The following is a 22,760-nucleotide window of genomic DNA, read 5'->3' on the forward strand; positions in this document are numbered from 1 at the left end:
ATCACACTGGCCGATTCCCACCAAGGCAGGGTGGCCCGAAAAAGAAAAACTTTCACCATCATTCACTCCATCACTGTCTTGCCAGAAGGGTGCTTTACACTACAGTTTTTAAACTGCAACATTAACACCCCTCCTTCAGAGTGCAGGCACTGTACTTCCCATCTCCAGGACTCAAGTCCGGCCTGCCGGTTTCCCTGAATCCCTTCATAAATGTTACTTTGCTCACACTCCAACAGCACGTCAAGTATTAAAAACCATTTGTCTCCATTCACTCCTATCAAACACGCTCACGCATGCCTGCTGGAAGTCCAAGCCCCTCGCACACAAAACCTCCTTTACCCCCTCCCTCCAACCTTTCCTAGGCCGACCCCTACCCCGCCTTCCTTCCACTACAGACTGATACACTCTTGAAGTTATTCTGTTTCGCTCCATTCTCTCTACATGTCCGAACCACCTCAACAACCCTTCCTCAGCCCTCTGGACAACAGTTTTGGTAATCCCGCACCTCCTCCTAACTTCCAAACTACGAATTCTCTGCATTATATTCACACCACACATTGCCCTCAGACATGACATCTCCACTGCCTCCAGCCTTCTCCTCGCTGCAACATTCATCACCCATGCTTCACACCCATATAAGAGCGTTGGTAAAACTATACTCTCATACATTCCCCTCTTTGCCTCCAAGGACAAAGTTCTCTGTCTCCACAGACTCCTAAGTGCACCACTCACTCTTTTTCCCTCATCAATTCTATGATTCACCTCATCTTTCATAGACCCATCCACTGACACGTCCACTCCCAAATATCTGAATACGTTCACCTCCTCCATACTCTCTCCCTCCAATCTGATATTCAATCTTTCATCACCTAATCTTTTTGTTATCCTCATAACCTTACTCTTTCCTGTATTCACCTTTAATTTTCTTCTTTTGCACACCCTACCAAATTCATCCACCAATCTCTGCAGCTTCTCTTCAGAATCTCCCAAGAGCACAGTGTCATCAGCAAAGAGCAGCTGTGACAACTCCCACCCTGTGTGTGATTCTTTATCTTTTAACTCCACGCCTCTTGCCAAGACCCTCGCATTTACTTCTCTTACAACCCCATCTATAAATATATTAAACAACCACGGTGACATCACACATCCTTGTCTAAGGCCTACTTTTACTGGGAAAAAATTTCCCTCTTTTCTACATACTCTAACTTGAGCCTCACTATCCTCGTAAAAACTCTTCACTGCTTTCAGTAACCTACCTCCTACACCATACACTTGCAACATCTGCCACATTGCCCCCCTATCCACCCTGTCATACGCCTTTTCCAAGTCCATAAATGCCACAAAGACCTCTTTAGCCTTATCTAAATACTGTTCACTTATATGTTTCACTGTAAACACCTGGTCCACACACCCCCTACCTTTCCTAAAGCCTCCTTGTTCATCTGCTATCCTATTCTCCGTCTTACTCTTAATTCTTTCAATTATAACTCTACCATACACTTTACCAGGTACACTCAACAGACTTATCCCCCTATAATTTTTGCACTCTCTTTTATCCCCTTTGCCTTTATACAAAGGAACTATGCATGCTCTCTGCCAATCCCTAGGTACCTTACCCTCTTCCATACATTTATTAAATAATTGCACCAACCACTTCAAAGCTATACCCCCACCTGCTTTTAACATTTCTATCTTTATCCCATCAATCCCGGCTGCCTTACCCCCTTTCATTTTACCTACTGCCTCATGAACTTCCCCCACACTCACAACTGGCTCTTCCTCACTCCTACAAGATGTTATTCCTCCTTGCCCTATACACGAAATCACAGCTTCCCTATCTTCATCAACATTTAACAATTCCTCAAAATATTCCCTCCATCTTCCCAATACCTCTAACTCTCCATTTAATAACTCTCCTCTCCTATTTTTAACTGACAAATCCATTTGTTCTCTAGGCTTCCTTAACTTGTTAATCTCACTCCAAAACTTTTTCTTATTTTCAACAAAATTTGTTGATAACAGCTCACCCACTCTCTCATTTGCTCTCTTTTTACATTGCTTCACCACTCTCTTAACCTCTCTCTTTTTCTCCATATACTCTTCCCTCCTTGCATCACTTCTACTTTGTAAGAACTTCTCATATGCTAACTTTTTCTCCCTTACTACTCTCTTTACATCATCATTCCACCAATCGCTCCTCTTCCCTCCTGCACCCACTTTCCTGTAACCACAAACTTCTGCTGAACACTCTAACACTACATTTTTAAACCTACCCCATTCCTCTTCGACCCCATTGCCTATGCTCTCATTAGCCCATCTATCCTCCAATAGCTGTTTATATCTTACCCTAACTGCCTCCTCTTTTAGTTTATAAACCTTCACCTCTCTCTTCCCTGATGCTTCTATTCTCCTTGTATCCCATCTACCTTTTACTCTCAGTGTAGCTACAACTAGAAAGTGATCTGATATATCTGTGGCCCCTCGATAAACATGTACATCCTGAAGTCTACTCAACAGTCTTTTATCTACCAATACATAATCCAACAAACTACTGTCATTTCGCCCTACATCATATCGTGTATACTTATTTATCCTCTTTTTCTTAAAATATGTATTACCTATAACTAAACCCCTTTCTATACAAAGTTCAATCAAAGGGCTCCCATTATCATTTACACCTGGCACCCCAAACTTACCTACCACACCCTCTCTAAAAGTTTCTCCTACTTTAGCATTCAGGTCCCCTACCACAATTACTCTCTCACTTGGTTCAAAGGCTCCTATACATTCACTTAACAATCTCCCAAAATCTCTCTCTCTCCTCTGCATTCCTCTCTTCTCCAGGTGCATACACGCTTATTATGACCCACTTCTCGCATCCAACCTTTACTTTAATCCACATAATTCTCGAATTTACACATTCATATTCTCTTTTCTCCTTCCATAACTGATCATTTAACATTACTGCTACCCCTTCCTTTGCTCTAACTCTCTCAGATACTCCAGATTTAATCCCATTTATTTCCCCCCACTGAAACTCTCCTACCCCCTTCAGCTTTGTTTCTCTTAGAGCCAGGACATCCAACTTCTTTTCATTCATAACATCAGCAATCATCTGTTTCTTGTCATCCGCACTACATCCACGCACATTTAAACAACCCAGTTTTATAAAGTTTTTCTTCTTCTCTTTTTTAGTAAATGTATACAGGAGAAGGGGTTACTAGCCCATTGCTCCCGGCATTTTAGTCGCCTCATACGACACGCATGGCTTATGGAGGAAAGATTCTTTTCCACTTCCCCATGGACAATAGAAGAAATAAAAAAGAACAAGAGCTATTTAGAATAAGGAGAAAAACCTAGATGTATGTATATATATATATGCATGTGCGTGTCTGTGAAGTGTGACCAAAGTGTAAGTAGGAGTAGCAAGATATCCCTGTTATCTAGCGTGTTTATGAGACAGAAAAAGAAAACCAGCAATCCTACCATCATGCAAAACAGTTACAGGTTTTTGTTTCACAGTCATCTGGCAGGACGGTAGTACTTCCCTGGGTGGTTGCTGTCCCCCCAAAAAAAAATTTCCCATTAATACTTACCGAGATATAGAGTCCTGAAGTTTGCTGAAATTGATCTGCGAGCGGCAACAGCGGCGACTACCGCTCACCCGGTAAACTTTGATTTACTTGTATTCGATAGTTTCTTGTCTTTTTCACTATTTTTTTTTCACATAACTTTTGTGGCCTGTGAGACCAAATTATTGTGCAATGTTCGAATATACACTCGTTGAATGTAACACAATTATAGCAAAAACACTCGTATCATTATAATGTTGCTAAAACTTATTTATATAAACAATATAAACAAATGTTTATTATCATTGTTCTATAATATACATATGTACAATCACTGGACACTTTTCTAGAACTGCTGCAGCTTGTGGAAGTTTTTGAAACATGGGTATAAGCACAATGGTGTCTTACACTCCTCACACATAAAACGAGTGTCTCTGCGTTTTTGTGGGCGTTTTGTGGTATGTCCACAGACAAAACACCTCTTCTGAGCATTTTTCTTGGCAGTAGTAGCAGGCAGTGGTATGGGGTAGTGATCACCAGGCTTCAGACGAGAGGACATGTGTTGATAATTTCGTGGGCGCTGGTCTATTGCAGGTGTTATTTCTTGGTACTTGAATATTATTTGGCTGATGACTGACAAACAAAATTCACCATATTTGGGTTTCTTCTTGGTCTTCAACTTATACATATTATAAGCATTCAGCATGGAAATGTCAAGAAGATGGAAAAACAGTTTTATGTACCACTTATAACTCTTGCGAACACAGTCAGCAAACCCAATCTGCATGTCACATTTGTCCACTAAGTGCATATTGAGGTTGTAGTCCATGATAGCTGCAGGTTTTACAATGGGTTCATTGGTCTCTATTCTGCTTGCCAGTGTCTACCATTTCGTGTCGTTGAACTGATGTCAGCAGTGTGACATCACGTTTGTCATGCCACCGAAATGCCATGATGTCATTGGCAGCAAACACCTGCACTTCACCTCTACGACTGCCAGCATCGAACCTAGGCATATGTTTATGATTTCCACGCACTGTGCCACACACATCTGTCATGTTCACTCGCAAGAAATTGCCGAGTATAGGGCTTGTGTACCAGTTGTCAGTATATAAAATATGCCCCTTACCAAGATATGGCTCCATCATCGTTCTAACCACATCACCAGAGATACCCAGTAACTTTCTGGTATCTTCCATTGTTTTACCGCCAGTGTACACAATTAGTATATCCAAAACCAGACCAGTTTTGCAATCACACAGAACAAATAACTTTATACCAAAGCGTTTCCTCTTGCTTGGTATATACTGTTTGAATGAGAGTCTTCCTTTGAACAAAATCAAACACTCATCAATAACAAGCTTCCTGAAGGGATAAAAATACATACAGCACTTTTGTTTCAGGTACATAAACACACGTCTGATCTTATATAACTTGTCGCTTCTGTCAGGCCTGGTTTTGTCTGAAAAGTGTAACATACGTAACAGTAACACAAATCTATTCACTGGTATAATGTCACTGAAAGCAGGGGTTGAAATCAGGCGGTCTGTCGCCCAGTATGTGTTGACACTATGCTTATACACATGTGGCATAAGCATTATTGTGGCAAAGAACAGATACATCTCTGCCACAGTTGTGTCCTTCCAATGGTGTAGGCGTGATCTTGGTGACAGAATAGTGTTTGCCATGGCGTACTCATAGTATGTATTGCTTTCCCTGACAATAATGTCCATCAGGGGTTCATCGAAGAACAACTGAAAGCATTCCAGTTCAGTGGGATTGTTCCCAAGTGTACATGATGGCAGTATTCCACTTTGTCCTCCATCAAAGTCATGGGGACTGGGAACAAACTGGTCACCTTGCTGCCAATCCCAGATGCGGTCAGCTGGTGCATACTGGATATTGTAATGTGGTTGTGGTTGTGCAGGTTGTGGTTGTGCAGGTTGTGGTTGTGGTTGTTGTGGGAGTGTGGGGTCGGGTGAGGCTGGTTGTACTTGTGCAGTCAGCAGCGTGGGTAGTAGCGTGGCCTGCTGCTGGTGCCACATGACTCATGCCACCATCACTATCACCACCACCGCCTGCTGCCTCACTTGCATCATTGATACCCATCGTAACAATATCGTCATCTTCACTATCAGGACGTGGTGTAGGGCCACGGGATGTGCTCCGAGATGTACTCTTTCCTCTTGGAAGAGCATATGGCACACTACCAGACCGCATGCGACGTCATATATACTGCCACTTCACTGGGGAATATTCACCCTCAGTCACAACTAGAACTGCTTTCAATAACCTTGAAGTCACTATCACTATCACTTGCACTGCTCACATCTGAGTCTTGTACATGGGCAAATAGTTTCCTCTTTCGTCCTGGTACAGGTGAACATGAACAAGCCGGCCCAGCACCAGAAGTGGAAGGTTGTGGGTCATCTGGGTTTTCATCACTAATAATGTTATCCTGGGTAATTTTTTCGGTCACACCCGCTTCAAAACCAGGGAATTCACTTTCACTTACACTATCATCACTGTTTGAGCTATCACTTGGGAACAAAAGACCTCCAATCCGCCAAGGAGTGAGGAACTTCTTACCGCGAGGCATGGTGAAAATGGACTACCAAGATAGCGTTCCCACAATGTACCGCTGAGTCCCAGATTTTTTTCACAGGGTGCACACCGACCACTGAGACCTATTCTCTCTCGTGTAGGCCTACCAGCCCTCTCCCGCTTGATTTGAAGCCGCTAGAATTTATGCGTATAGATACGTCAAACACGGTATCTCCCATGACGTATATATATGACCGCGACAGTCAAAGGGTTAATAACTCTCCTCTCCTATTTTTAACTGTCAAATCCATTTGTTCTCTAGGCTTCCTCAACTTATTAATCTCACCCCAAAACTTTCTTATTTTCAACAAAATTTGTTGATAACATCTCACCCACTCTCTCATTTGCTCTCTTTTTTACATTGCTTCACCACTCTCTTAACCTCTCTTTTTCTCTCCATATACTCTTCCCTCTTTGCATCACCTCTACTTTGTAAAAACCTCTCATACACTAATTTTTTCTCCCTTACTACTCTCCTTACATCATCATTCCACCAATCGCTCTTCTTCCCTCCCACACCCACTTTCCTGTAACCACAAACTTCTGCTGAACACTAACACTACATTCTTAAACCTACCCCATACATCTTCAACCCCACTGCCTATACTCTCACTAGCCCATCTATCCTCCAATAGTTTTTATCTTACCCTAACTGCCTCCTCTTTTAATTTATACACCTTCACCTGCATTTTTTAAAGATTAACTATAGTTTTACAGTCACAAAACAATGAGAACTAAATAAAATGACTAATGAAATGGATAAATGAACATTTAACACCATATTTACCTTTACTGAAGATTCTTGTTGTTGTATGGAAGACAGGGAGGAGGAGAGCGGGAGGACTGATTGTTTGGAAGGGGAACCACCCTCCATAAGGACTTCAGGTATCAAGTTCCTATCCGGGGTTACTTACCTTCTTCGTCTTTTACTGGCACAAGGACCAGCTTGAGAGTCACTGCACCCCTGTCGCACAAAAGAAACTGTCCAGAGAGGTCTGTTTCTGGCATCTCTACGATATGCCTGAAGTGTGACAAGGTTTTGTCACTGAACATGTTGCAGATATGGCTTGTTTCAGCTTGGTCAAGGTGATATTTCTCCACAAAACTTTGCAACTCCCTCCACTTTGCACAAACGTTCTTAATCAGTGAAGAAGGCACCTTTGTCCCTCTCTCTCTTCCTCTTCCTCTGAACCAATTTCCTCAGCTGTGGTCTGTTGCTGTTGCAGATGAAGGTCTTGCAGCTCTTCAGTGGTTACTCTTCCCCGTGGTCCTCCACTAACTCTTCCCCATCCTCGCCACTCACCTCCAACCCCATGGACTTCCCCAAAGACACAATAGATTCCACAACAGGCAGAGGATCGACATGGTCAGGGCAAGCTCGAGCACACACACACTACTTTTGTACTCTGCTACAATTTCTTTCTTGAATTCTATCGTGTATCTCACTTTCTTTACCAAAGGGCTGGCACTAGTAACCTTCTTTGGGCCCATGGTGGCATATTTCACAGTCACACTCAATAAACAACCATGGCAGGCAGACACGTCCAATAAGGCCGATTTCAGAGTTGCCGGCTGAAATCCAGGATAGAATTTCGGCCAAAAAAGCAGCCAAAATTCGATTTGGCCAATATCCACACTGGCCGATATCCGGAGTCCACTGTAGTCACAAGCACACTGACAGATGAACATTTTCACCTGCCTTGATTACAAACTATTGCCTAGAAAAATATACAATGTATGTATAGGTCCCAGCAATGTTTTAGACATGCTGAGTATATATGAATCTCCTTGAAGCATGGTGTAAAACGACTGTTACTCCACTGCTGACAGTGCATCAGTGGAATGACATTCGATGATCGTGCACTGCCTTGGCTCTATTTGCTTTCACTGTTACACAAACATGTCTGTCTACCTGTGTGTGGATCTCTCTCTGTGCTTATCTCTCTGTCTGAGGGAGGGAGGGAGGGAGGGAGGGAGGGAGGGAGGGAGGTATTACATATGATGCAGAGTCATCATGTCTGATTCCTGATCAAATGAAAATGCATATTACTTGCCAGCCATGCTTATTATGCCTATATATCTATAAGCACAGTATAGCACTTTGCCTGCATTTTTTGGGTTATCCTAGGTAATTTACACTATGTATAATAACTGCAGTTACATGTACCTGTAGACAGTAGACAGAGAGAGATGCAGACAGAGATAGATACAGAGAGAGGGAGATAGATACAAACAGAGATGGATACAGACAGAGATAGAGACAGCCAAAATCAATCAGCCACCCACTCACCCACTCAGCCAGCCAGCCAAACACATTTTACACATATTCCAGAATTGTTTCTCTTTACTTAGGGCAAAGGTTATAGGATATTCTGGCAGGATGACACTACCAGTGGTATCAAAACTGAAAGGATGTTGCACAAAGGTTGCACATGGGTTATTATTGAGGTTTTTTATATTTCCTCACCCACTTGTGGCCACATCCATCTCTAAGTCACTAAACTCAGGGTCAACATCACTGTCCTCTTAAAAGGGGAGTGTTAATACGACATGACATCAGTGAATCCCTGGTATTTCCCACGCTGTTTGTTCTAGCTGGTGATCAATTGAACTGGTGCTCCCACAAGGTACTAAGTAGTCCCAGATTTTCTTAATACTGCGCACACCGAGTGTTAAGACCCATTTTATACTGACCAGGCATCTCAGGCCAATCGTGCCAAACTTGGAGGCAGAAAAAATAAAACATTGATTTACGTTAGGAGTGCTAACAATACGAATGTAGATTTACGTTTGGACAGTTAACCCTTTGACTGTTTTCGACGTATAAATACGTCTTACGAGCCAATGTTTCTGACGTATATATACTGTACTCAATAATTCTAGCGGCTTTAAATCAAGCGAGAGAAAGCTGGTAGGCCCACATGCGAGAGAATGGGTCTGTGTGGTCAGTGTGCACCACATAAAAAAAATCCTGCAGCACACATTGTGTAATGAGAAAAAAAACTGATCGTTTTTTTGGAATAAAACGCCGACTTTGAGGTGTATTTTCGTGTAGTATTTATCGTTGTATTTGCATTTTCATGGTCTTAGGTGATAAAATCGAAAACATATTACAGAAATAGAGATGATTTTCATTACTTTGACGATGAAAACGACCTTGAAACTGAGCTCAAAGTAGCGGAAATGTTCGATTTTTACCAATGTTCAGGAGTAAATAAATCACACCACACGTCCAATACACGTCAACTGGGGAGTCTAATATTCTTTCACTAGTGCACTGATATTATTTATACCATTTTTACAATAATGCAGTAGTCTGCATAACAGTAAATTTTGTATTTTTTGTATGAATAAAAAATCAAAATAGAAAGCAATAATAATATAAGAGGGGCCTAGAGATGTGACTAATGAACAGAGCATATGTTATTTTAGTGCCATGAATGTCTACCTTGTTTATTCTGGACCCTATTTTGAAATTGGCATCTTTTTTAGTTTGCGTGAAATTGGCCAAATTGCCAATTTCTGACCACCATACTGGGTAGTCCAAATTAGTAAATGGGAGGTTTCTTGTACTCAGCTAATAGATAAAATGTAGTTCTAAAGAAATAGCTATGAGTATGGTCAACTGGAACTATTGTTTCTGTTTCAACTGTATTCTTAAGCAGTAAAAACATAATACATCATGACAATGAACAACAATTGCATATTCACTATTATTTTTGTAAGATCTGGAGATCTAAAAAAAAAGTTGTTTGACTTTTCAGGGGCCCCCAGGAATGTAAGCTCATTTTTCTCACAAGTTCTTCAGTTTATTTAACACGAATTTACCTAACATGGCATTTTCAGGAATGTAACTACCATGTAATATAACAGTCTACTGCATGTTGCTTTTTCATATTACAATTTTTTTTTCAACAAACCAGATGCATCCCACTGAGGCAGGATGACCGAAAAAGAAAAACGAACATTTCTCTCTTAAATTTAGTAATTTATACAAGAAAAGGGGTTACTAGCCCCTTGCTCCTGGCATTTTAGTCATCTCTCATGACACACATGGCTTACAGAGGAAGTATTCTGTTCTACTTCCCCATGGAGAACGTTATATTAACCCTTTCACTGTCGAGACCCCTGCTCACAAACTTTCTCTGTGCTGAAGAATTTTCAAAAAAAAAAAAATTATTTTTTCTTATGAAATGATAATCTTTTCCAATGGTAATGACACCAAAAGTATGAAATTTCATGGAAAACTTGTAGAATTATGCTCTTGCAAAGTTAGTGGCTTCTGTGATATTTACACATTGGCGATTTCGCCCACTTTGAGCCCTATCTTCCGCCAATTCCATTGTTCCAGTCGACCAAACTCATAGCTATTTCACCAGAACTCCATTTGTTCTATCGACTGAGTACAAGCAGCCAACCATTTACCGATTTCAACTACCCAATAAACTGAATAAAGTGATCAGAAATTGGTAATTTGGCCCATTTCATACACAATTCAAGTAAGCAATTTGAAAATAAGGTCCAGAATTAACAATATGCACATTCCTAGCACTAAATTAACATCTTCTCTGTTCATTAGTCCTGTCTCCAGGCCCCTCCTATATTACACTTGCTTTCCATTTTGAATTTCTATTCACACAAAAGAAAAGAAGATTTACTGTCATGCAGACTTCTGCATTATTGTAAAAATGGTATAAATAATATCAGCTCATTTGTGAAAGCATATTAGACCCACCAGGTGACGTGTATTGGATGCATGATGTGATTTGTTTACTCTAGAACATCGGCAAAAATTGAACATTTCTATTTTGAGCTCAATTTCAAGGTACTTTTAGTTCATAAACCATTCAAAGTCATCTCTGTTTCCATAATTTATCTTCCATTCTATCAAATGAGACCAAGAAAACAAGAATACAACCATAAATACCATACAAAAATACATTGCAAATTTGATGTTTTATACCAAAAAATATGTAGGGCTACCAGCTTTTTCCCGCGAAGTTGGAAGCCGACAGAATTTTTGCACAATATTATGGGACAGACAATGGCTTGTAAGCCATAATATTTTGAGACCAATATTGAAAGATTTAAATTACAATAATTTTTAAGTATAGGCAAACATTGTTTAAAAAACTACCAGGAAATATTTGTTGGAAACAGTGGTAGATTGATGGAATGGGCACCAAGAGCAGGCACAGCAGTACATGCTGTTAATACCAGAAACTTTCAACATTTACATCATAAATTAATTATAAAATAATGTCACCAACACAGCTGGATTCCTGTGATTGAAATATCCAAGTGATGAACAACAACTACTCACCCCTAATGCTTTGCGAATAGTGTGCGCAGAAAAGCGGTTTGGCATGAAGAGTTCTCGTAGGTAGACTTCACGAGGATCAAGGAATGGGTCAGTGAGAGAAACTTCCTTCTCTGGGGAAGCCTCGAGCACCACAGAAGACAGCCCTGGTGGGTCCTTGGAACCCTCTTCACTCTTCACTGGGGCATACAGCACCTTCACACACAACATTCACATTGCAATTAACATTGAAAACAAAATACAGTGGAACCTTGACTTACGAGTGTCCCAATGTATGAGTTTTTTGAGATGCGAGCCATCCCTGGGTTGATTTTTTTGCTCTGAGTTATGAGCCAACATTTGAGTTACCAGCCAGCTCTTCCCTTCTTCCCCCTCAACCCAAAACCTGAACACCTCGCTTGTTTATCTATGATTTCATGCTTTAATTCTCAGCAATGTCCTTTACACTTACTTTCTTAGGACCCATGCTTAGAAAAACAAAATTTGGCCAAACGACTTAAAAACGTAAGCAAAGCAGGAGAGAACTGCTCCCACAGAGAGGTAAACAGTGCACTGAGTTGGCAATATTTGTTATTATAATAAAAATAATAATAATTATTATTATTATTAGTGCCATTGTTATTAATTTAACTAAAGCACAGATCCAATTCCCTAAATTAATAATAATAATAATAATAATAATAATAATAATAATAATAATAATAATAATAATAAGGGCAATGTGTGGTGTAAATATTATGCAGAAAATTCGGAGTGTGGAAATTAGGAGAAGGTGTGGAGTTAATAAAAGTATTAGTCAGAGGGCAGAAGAGGGGTTGTTGAGGTGGTTTGGTCATTTAGAGAGAATGGATCAAAGTAGAATGACATGGAAAGCATATAAATCTATAGGGGAAGGAAGGCGGGGTAGGGGTCGTCCTCGAAAGGGTTGGAGAGAGGGGGTAAAGGAGGTTTTGTGGGTAAGGGGCTTGGACTTCCAGCAAGCGTGCGTGAGCGTGTTAGATAGGAGTGAGTGGAGACGAATGGTACTTGGGACCTGACGATCTGTTGGAGTGTGAGCAGGGTAATATTTAGTGAAGGGATTCAGGGAAACCGGTTATTTTCATATAGTCGGACTTGAGTCCTGGAAATGGGAAGTACAATGCCTGCACTTTAAAGGAGGGGTTTGGGATATTGGCAGTTTGGAGGGATATGTTGTGTATCTTTATATGTGTATGCTTCTAGACTGTTGTATTCTGAGCACCTCTGCAAAAACAGTGATAATGTGCGAGTGTGGTGAAAGTGTTGAATGATGATTAAAGTATTTTCTTTTTGGGGATTTTCTTTCTTTTTTGGGTCACCCTGCCTCGGTGGGAGACGGCCGACTTGTTAAAAAAAAAAAAAATAATAATATAATTCTTCTTATTCTTTTTAGTAATCTTTACAGGAAAAGGGGTTACTAGCCCATTGTTCCCGGCATTTTAGTTGACTTTTACAACACGCATGGCTTACGGAGGAAAGATTCTTATTCCACTTCCCCATGGATATAAAAGGAAAAGTAATAAAACCAAGAACTATTAAGATAAAATCAAAGAAAACTCAGATGAGTGTGTATAAATAAACGTGTACATGTATGTGTAGTGTGACCTAAGTGTAAGTAGAAGTAGCAAGATGTACCTGTAATCTTGCATATTTATGAGACAGACAAAAGACACCAGCAATCCTACCATCATGTAAAACAATTACAGGCTTTCGTTTTACACTCACTTGGCAGGACGGTAGTACCTCCCTGGGTGGTTGCTGTCTACCAACCTACTACCATAATATTGGCAGTTTGGAGGGATATGTTGTGTATCTTTATACGTATATGCTTCTAAACTGTTGTATTCTGAGCACCTCTGCAAAAGCAGTGATAATGTGTGAGTGTGGTGAAAGTGTTGAATGATGAAAGTATTTTCTTTTTGGGGATTTTCTTTCTTTTTTGGGTCACCCTGCCTCGGTGGGAGACGACCGACTTGTTGAAAAAAAAAAAAATATATAATATTTTTATTACAGTCAAGTCATTCACTAAGTCAGTCAAGTCATTCAGTCAGTCAAGTCACTCAGTCAGTCAAGTCACTCAATAAGTCATTCAGTAAGTCGGTCAGGTCATTCAGTAAGCTAGTCAAGTCACTCAGTGAGTCAGTCAAGTCACTCAGTAAGTCATTCACACGAACTCATGTTTACCTCTTTTTCTGTGTACAAAGTAACACTTCATTACAACTACAGGTTATCTCTTGTTTGATATCTTTTTTTTTTTTTCAACAAGTCGGCCGTTTCCCATCGAGGCAGGGTGACCCAAAAAAAAAAGAAAGAAAATCCCCAAAAAGAAAATACTTTCATCATCATTCAACACTTTCACCACACTCGCACATTATCACTGTTTTTGCAGAGGTGCATAGAATACAACAGTCCAGAAGCATACACACATAAAAACACACAACATATCCCTCCCAACTGCCAATATCCCAAACCCCTCCTTTAAAGTGCAGGCATTGTACTTCCCATTTCCAGGACTCAAGTCCGACTATATGAAAATAACCGGTTTCCCTGAATCCCTTCACTAAATATTACCATGCTCACACTCCAACAGATCGTCAGGTCCCAAGTACCATTCGTCTCCATTCACTCCTATCTAACACGCTCACGCACGCTTGCTGGAAGTCCAAGCCCCTTGCCCACAAAACCTTTACCCCCTCTCTCCAACCCTTTCGAGGACGACCCCTACCCCGCCTTCCTTCCCCTATAGATTTATATACTTTCCATGTCATTCTACTTTGATCCATTCTCTCTAAATGACCAAACCACCTCAACAACCCCTCTTCTGCCCTCTGACTAATGCTTTTATTAACTCCACACCTTCTCCTAATTTCCACACTCCGAATTTTCGGCATAATATTTACACCACACATTGCCCTTAAACAGGACATCTCCACTGCCTCCAACCGTCTCCTCGCTGCTGCATATCTTTGTTTCTTTGTTAATTCTAAGACTTAAGTGCTTATACCACTTCATGCCACTTTCAGCAACACTGGTATGGCTACTGGGTGTAATGAGTGCTTGGCAGATACAAGATATAGTAATTAAAATATCATAACACACTTCACAAACACAGCTGCCTTGTAGCAGAGAAAGACTGGACTGGACAAGTATGAATTACGAATGCTGGGATGGTGGGGTGGTGTCGGGGAGTGGCAGGGGATGGCGGAAGGGCTCCCCGGCTGCTCCACAGCAAGGCGGCAACTTGAGCAAAAGAATTTTTTTTTCCTTTCCACAATAAGAACCATGTTAAATTAATTATACAATGTTACATAAAATTGTGCAGCACTTCTTCAATGGTGGTCTACTGTATTATTATAATAACAATATAGTTTCAGTTTCCTAAATTAACAAAAATAATAATAATAATAATAATAATGATGATAGAGCTTCAGTTCCTTAAATTAATAATAAGAATAACAATAACAATAACAATAACAATAATAATAATAATAATAATAATAATACTATTAACCCCTTCAGGGTCGAGAGGCTCTCTCCTAAACTTGTTCACAGGGTCGAAAATATTTTAGAAAAAAAAAAAATTTCTCTCATGAAAGGATAGAGAATCTTTTCCCGATCATAATGACGCCAAAAGTATGAAATTTGATGGAAAACATACGGAATTATGCTCTCGCGAAGTTAGCGGTCTCGACGATTTTTACGCATCGGCGATTTCACCCACTTTGAGCCCTATTTTCGGCCAATTCCACTGCACTAGTCGACAAAAATCATAACTATTTCGCTAGAACTCCATTTTTTTTTTAGCGAATGATATAAGAAACCACCCAGTTACCTATTTCAACTATCCAATAAAGTGATCAGAAATAGGCAATTTTGCCAATTTCATACAAATTTCAAAAGATGCCAATTTCCAAACAGGGTCCAGAATAAACAAGACAGACATTCCTGGCACTAAAATAACATTTCCTCTGTTCATCAGTCACGTCCCCAGGCCTCTCTTACATTTCTTTTGCTTTCCACTTTGAATTTTTATTCTCACAAAAAATAGAAGATTTACTGTTATGCAGACTACTGCATTAGTGTAGAAATGGTATAAATAATATCAGCACACTTGTGAAAGAATATTAGACTCACCAGTTGATGTGTATTGGACGCGTGGCACAATTTGTTTACTTTTGAACTTTGGCAAAAATTTAACATTTCTGCTACTTTGAGCTCAATTTCAAAGGTACTTTTCATTATGAAACCAATCAAAATCATCTCAATTTGTGTAATAAGCCTCCCATTCTATAAAATGAGACCAGGAAAACTAGAATACAACCATAAATACCATACAAAAATACAGTGCAAAATTGCTGTTTTAAACCGAAAACACGGTCCAAGTTTTTTTTTTTTTTCTCACTACGCACTGTGTGGTGCAGGTTTTTTTTTTTATACTGTGCACACTGACCACATAGACCCATTCTTTCATATGTAGGCCTACCAGCTTTCTCTCGCTAGATTTAAAGGCGCTAGAATTTAGGCGTACTAGTACGTCAATAACCCTGGTGTGTAAGCCGTGCTAGTACGTCGGAAACCCTGAAAGGGTTATTATTATTATTATTTTTATTATTATTATTATTATTATATTATTATTAACGATAGAGCTTCAGTTCCCTAAATTAATAATAATAATAATAATAATAATAATAATAATGCATATGTACGTAATAATAATTCAGATTGCTTCTGCTAGTTGGCATAGCTGGTAAACAGTAAACATGTTTACATCGCTGTGGGAGCAGTTCTCTCGTGCTTGTTTGCATTTTTTTACAGTCATTTGGCCAAATTCCATTTTTCTAACCATGGGTCCTAAAAAAATAGGTGGAAAGGACAGTGCTGAGAAGAAAAGGACTATGATTTCCATCAACATCCCCCACCCACACTTTATATAAACAGTTTTTATACGATATTTCTTATTTATAAATACACTGTTTCAGTGTTTTCCTTAGAAAAACCCGTGATCTAATGCTATTTTATTAATTCTAGAGAATATATAATGTTTCTGTGCTAATTATATTGTTTATTGTGTCATATTAGATGAATTGTGATAGATAAATAAGCCGTACAGTTGATAATAGCATCATATTTAAGTATTTTTTCTCATCTCTCCAGAGTGCAGGAACTGATTAATAGCTTTTCAGTTAATTTAAATGAGGAAAATTAATTTGATATAATTATGAGTAAATTGAATTACGAGCTAGCTCCTGGAACAGATTAAACTCGTAAGTCAAGGTTCCACTGTATTGTACTGATCTAAATACCTTAATTATTTTACCAACACTTTTTCAACATTAGGCAAGCACCGCATCTGCGAGTAATGGCTTGCATATATACGGAGTAATATATGATTAATACCCACAAAAATATACTCTGTAAATCACAAGTTAGACCATATGGTACAGAGTACAGCACAAACCATAGGAAGGGATTGATTTTTTTTTTTTTTTTAACAAACTGGTTATATCACACCAATGCAGGTTGACCTAAAAAGAAAAACTTTTGTTTTTCTTTTTAAAATTAGCAATGTATGCAGAAGAAAGGGTTACTATCCCCTTGCTCCCAGCATTTTCGTTGCCTCTTATGACATGCATGACTCGCGGAGGAAGAATTCTGTTCCACTTCCCCAAGGAGATAAGAGGAAATAACCAAGAACACAAACTAGTAAGGAAATAATAGAAGAAAACCCAGAGAGGTGTAATGTGTAATTTGACCCAATTGTAGGTAGAAGTAGCAAGATGTACCTGAAATCTTGCACATTTATGAGACAGAAAAAAGGACACCAGCAATCCTACCATCACGTAAAACAAGTACAGGTTCCCGTTTTACACTCACTTGGCAGGACAGTAGTACCTCCCTGGGTGGTACTACCGTCCACCAACCTACTACCTAGTATTTTACCATCCTGCCAAGCAAGTGTAAAATGAAACCCTGTACTTGTTTTATATAATAGCAGGAATTCTGGTGTCTTTTCTCTGTCTCATAAACATGCAAAGTTTCAAGTACATCTTGCTACTTCTACTTACACTTAGGTCACACTACATATAGATGTACAAGCATATATATATACCCCCCCCCCCCCTGCATTTTCTTCTATTTTCTTACTCATTCTTGTTGTTGTTGTTTATTTCCTCTCATCTCCAAGGGGAAGTGGAACAGAATTCTTCCTCCATATGCTGTGTGTGTAGTAAGAGGCAAGTAAAATGCCGGGAGCAAGGGGCTAGTAACCACTTCTCCTGTATAAATTACTAAATTTAAAAATAAAAAAAAAATTCTTTTTGCGCCTTGGTGGGATACGGTCTCTTTGTTGAAAGAAGAGAAGATTCAGGAAGAATAAGTCATTAACATAATACATTATCTCAGTATGATACATTCTGAAATGTTGTCTCCTATAATTTATTTATTTACAGTGGACCCCCGCATACCGTTGGCCTTACATAACGTTAAATCCGCATACCGCTACATTTTATCGCTAAGATTTTGCCTCGCATACCGCTAAAAAGCCCGCTCAACGCTGTTCGTCCGAGACGCGTCTAATGTGCGCCCTTAGCCAGCCTCACATGTTCTGCCGGTGGCATTGTTTACCAGCCAGCCTCCGCGGTAACATCAAAGCATACAATCGGAACATTTTGTATTATTACAGTGTTTCTGGTGATTTTATCTGCAAAATAAGTGACCATGGGTGAGAATTACTATAGAGATGAAGAAAGAGATCATTGATAAGTATGAAAGTGGAGTGCGTGTTTCCGAGCTGGCCAGGTTGTATAGTAAACCCCAATCAACCATCGCTACTATTGTGGGCAACAAAAAGACAATCAAGGAAGCTGTTCTTGCCAAAGGTTTAACTGTGTTTTTGAAACAGAGATCACAAGTGATGGAAGATGTTGAGAGACTCTTATTGGTGTGGATAAATGAAAAACAGATAGCAGGAGATAGCATCTCTCAAGTGATCATAAGTGAAAAGGCTAGGAAGTTGCATGAGGATTTAATTAAAAAAATGCCTGCAACTAGTGATGATGTGAGTGAATTTAAGGCCAGCAAAGGTTGGTTTGAGAGATTTAAGAGGCGTAGTGGCATACATAGTGTGATAAGGCATGGTGAGGCTGCCAGTTCGGACCACAAAGCAGCTGAAAAATATGTGCAGGAATTCAAGGAGTACATAGACGGTGAAGGACTGAAACCTGAACAAGTGTTTAATTGTGATGAAACAGGCCTGTTTTGGAAGAAAATGCCAAGCAGGACAAACATTACTCAGGAGGAAAAGGCACTCCCAGGACATAAGCCTATGAAAGACAGGCTTACTCTGTTGATGTGTTCCAATGCTACTGGTGATTGCAAAGTGAAGCTTTTATTAGTGTATCTCTCTGAAACTCCCAGACCGTTCAGGCAAAAGAATGTCCTCAAGGCTAATTTGTGTGTGCTGTGGAGGGCAAACAGTAAGGCATGGGTCACTAGGGACTTTTTCTATGACTGGTTACACCATGCATTTGCCCCCAATGTGAAAGATTACCTAACTGAAAAGAAATTAGAACTTAAGTGCCTCCTGGTGTTAGACAATGCCCCTGGTCATCCTACAGACGTGGCAGAGCGACTTTATGGGGACATGAAATTCATTAAGATGAAGTTTTTGCCTCCTAATACCACTCCTCTCCTGCAGCCCATGGACCAGCAGGTTATTGCAAACTTCAAAAAACTGTACACAAAAGCTCTGTTTGAAAGGTGCTTTGTAGTGACCTCAGAAACTCAACTGACTCTAAGAGACTCTTGGAGAGATCACTTTAATATCCTCAATTGTGTAAACCTTATAGGTAAGGCTTGGGAGGGAGTGACTAAGACGACCTTGAACTCTGCTTGGAAGAAACTGTGGCCAGAATGTGTAGACAAAAGGGATTTTGAAGGGTTTGAGGCTAACCCTGAGAATCCTATGCCAGTTGAGGAATCCATTATGGCATTGGGAAAGTCCTTGGGGTTGGAGGTTAGTGGGGATGATGTGGAAGAGTTGGTGGAGGAGGACAATGAAGAACTAACCACTGATGAGCTGATAGATCAACTTCAACAGCAAGAGGCCAGACCTGAGGAAACTGGTTCGAAGGAGGGGAGAGAGAAATTGAAGAAATTGCCTACTACAAAGATTAAGGAAATCTGTGCAATGTGGCTGAAAGTGCAAACCTTTATGGATGAAAATCACCCTCACACAGCTATTGCAAGCCGTGCTGGTGACTATTACACTGACAATGTTGTGAAACACTTTAGGGAAGTCATAAAGGAACAAGAGGTACAGGCCACTATGGACAGATATGTTGTGCGACAGAAGTCCAGTGACTCTGAAGCTGGTCCTAGTGGCATTAAAAGAAGAAGGGAAATAACCCCAGAAAAGGACTTGACACCTCAAGTCTTAATGGAAGGGGATTCCCCTTCTAAACACTAACACTCTCTCCTCCTCCCATCCCATCAATCATCACCAGATCTTCAATAAAAGTAAGTGTCATGTAATTGTGCATGCCTTTTTCAGTTTGTGTGTATTAAAATTAATATTTCATGTGGTAAAAATGTTTTTTTTTCATACTTTGGGGTGTCTTGCACGGATTAATTTGATTTCCATTATTTCTTATGGGGAAAATTCATTCGCATAACGATAATTTCGCATAACAATGAGCTCTCTTGCACGGATAAATATCGCTATGCGGGGGTCCACTGTATTTTTATTTGGATATGATACATAGTTGTACAAAGAAATATAGTGACTGGGTGTACATGCCAAAAGCCCCTTGTATGCAGAAAATTATGGGCAGGCTTAAAATGAAACAATGTCTACTCACAACAAGTAAAACATGCAAAGTTAATACTATTTCTATAAAGACTCTTTTGCAGTCAGTACTGAAAATGTGATATTACTAACCTACTTTATGGTAAGTCCCTGGTTATGCAGAGCATTTCACCTGCACATCAGAAATCATTAATCAAATACAGAGGTGACTAATATTGGTGATAACAGAAACACTGAAAAGGTAAATATGAGGTGATCAGTCTCTAGGCATTAATTAATGTTAAGCTTCATTGCCTTGATTAATGTAATTTAAGCCTATGAAGCTGAGCACTTATCAACACTAATGGACTGATCCCCTCCTATTTACCTAACTGCTACTTCAGTTGTCTTTAGTACAGCCTCTCCTCATTTAATAACAGTTCCGTTCCTAAGACCTGTCAGTAAACGAATTCATCACTAAGTGAGGAGCACACTATAATGGTAATGGGTTTGTGTCAACCTTCTTTGATATTGTTTTAATAACAAAAAAAGGCACAATACCGTGACTGAAACAATACACAAATATCCCGCACATAGAAGAGAGGAGCTTACGACGACATTTCGGTCCGACTTGGACCATTTACAAAGTCACACTAACAAGAAGTGGAGCAGGACCAGGACGGGAGGGGGAGGAGGAGGAGGAGGAGGAGGAGGAGGAGGAGGCAGAGGAGGAGGAGGCAGAGGAGGAGGCAAAGGAGGAGGCGGAGGAGGAGGCAGAGGAGGAGGTGGAGGAGGCAGAGGAGGAGGCAGAGGAGGAGGCAGAGGAGGAGGCAGAGGAGGAGGCAGAGGAGGAGGTGGAGGAGGCAGAGGAGGAGGCAGAGGAGGAGGCGGAGGAGGAGGCTGAGGAGGAGGAGGCGCAGTAGGAGGCAAAGGAGGAGGAGGAGGAGGCAGAGGAGGAGGCGGAGGAGGAGGAGGAGGAGGAGGCAGAGGAGGAGGAGGAGGCGGAGGAGGCAGAGGAGGAGGCAGAGGAGGAGGCAGAGGAGGAGGCAGAGGAGGAGGCAGAGGAGGAGGCAGAGGAAGAGGCAGAGGAGGAGGCAGAGGAGGAGGCAGAGGAGGAGGCAGAGGAGGAGGCAGAGGAGGAGGGGGAGGAGGAGGGGGAGGAGGCGGAGGAGGAGGCGGAGGAGGAGGCGGCGATGGCGGCAGTGGTGGTAGTAGTAGTGGGGAATTAAGGAGGAGGAGCCAGTCAAATACAAAGAAAGCGGAGCACTGCAAGGGAGCAAGGTGCCCACAGAGGGAGAGCAAGTGCACAGAGGTGGGGGGAAGGGGAAGTGATGAAATAAATAATGAAGGAACAGAAACACGAGACAGAAGATAGAAAGACAACCCAGAGGAGAAAAAAGGAAAGATGAAAGGGGAAGAGGGAGAAGAAGAAAAAAGGAGGAATCAGGTTAAGTCACGGGTGTTCTGAAGTTTGGAGCATTTTACAATGTAGTGGGAGAGGAAGGCATCTACAGAGACAAAGCCAGGACTAAGATTCAAACAAAGAAAGTTGTGTATTAGAGAGGATTCAACTAGACGGCGACTGTTAGAGTTGGAAGTAGGGAAGACAGTTTTAGCGGAAGACCAGTCAATAGGATGGCTGTGATCTCTGACGTGACAGAACAGAGCACTGTTAGTGTCGGCAAGCCTAACACTATTTTTGTGCTCCCTAAGTCTGTCAGAAAGAGATCGACCAGTTTCTCCAAAGTATTGAAGAGGACAGGAGGAGCAAGAAATAGAGTAGACATCAGGAGCATCTGTAGAGGGAGGAGAGGTATGAAAGAGACCAGTGTGAAAAGTGTTAGTCTGGCGGAAAGTAAACTTGATGTCTAAGGGACGGAGAGAATTGTTGAGATTAGAAAGACCGGAAATGTAGGAAAGGTAGAGGACAGAAGAGTTCCCAGGAGTAGAGAGTTTGGTTGAGAAGAAATTACGTTTAGCATGTGAGAGGGAAAAGTCTATGAAATGGGAAGGGTAGCCAAGACGGGAAAACAAATTATGAAGAATGGAAATTTCTGCTGGAAGGAGCTGAGGATCACAGATCCGGAGGGCACGAAGAAAGAGGGAGATAACACTTTTCTTGTCAGGGGAAGCATGATAGAAAAAGTAGTGAATGTACATGCCACTGTGCATAGGTTTGCGGTAAATGGAAAAGGAAAAACCTGTATCTGAGTGGTGGACATGGACATCAAGGAAAGGAAACAAGGAATTAGATTCCCATTCACCTTCAAACTTAATGGAAGGGACAAGATTATTAAGGGCTTCAAGAAAAGGTTGGAAGAGACTGGAGTCATGAGGCCACAGGTCATCCACATAGCGGAGCCAGAGTGAAGGTTGTACATCGATGGTAGGAAGAAGAACAGTCTCTAAGTATTCCATGTAAAGATTAGCAAGGACAGGAGAGAGAGGAGAGCCCATAGCG

General features: G+C 40.7%; 1 protein-coding gene across 3 annotated transcripts in view; it reads right to left on the minus strand.

Annotated features, from left to right (window-relative positions):
- Nup160 (nuclear pore complex protein Nup160) overlaps window positions 1-22,760 on the minus strand; it is a 418,270-nt gene that overhangs the window by 193,857 nt on the left and 201,653 nt on the right. For all 3 annotated transcript variants that reach the window (XM_070084997.1, XM_070084995.1, XM_070084996.1), the window contains exon 10: window positions 11,500-11,691. In XM_070084997.1, coding sequence (XP_069941098.1) covers window positions 11,500-11,691 — 192 coding nt within the window. The remainder of the gene's footprint in view (window positions 1-11,499; window positions 11,692-22,760) is intronic.

Source organism: Cherax quadricarinatus, chromosome 14, assembly GCF_038502225.1.
Source record: "Cherax quadricarinatus isolate ZL_2023a chromosome 14, ASM3850222v1, whole genome shotgun sequence".
NCBI lineage: Eukaryota > Metazoa > Arthropoda > Malacostraca > Decapoda > Parastacidae > Cherax > Cherax quadricarinatus.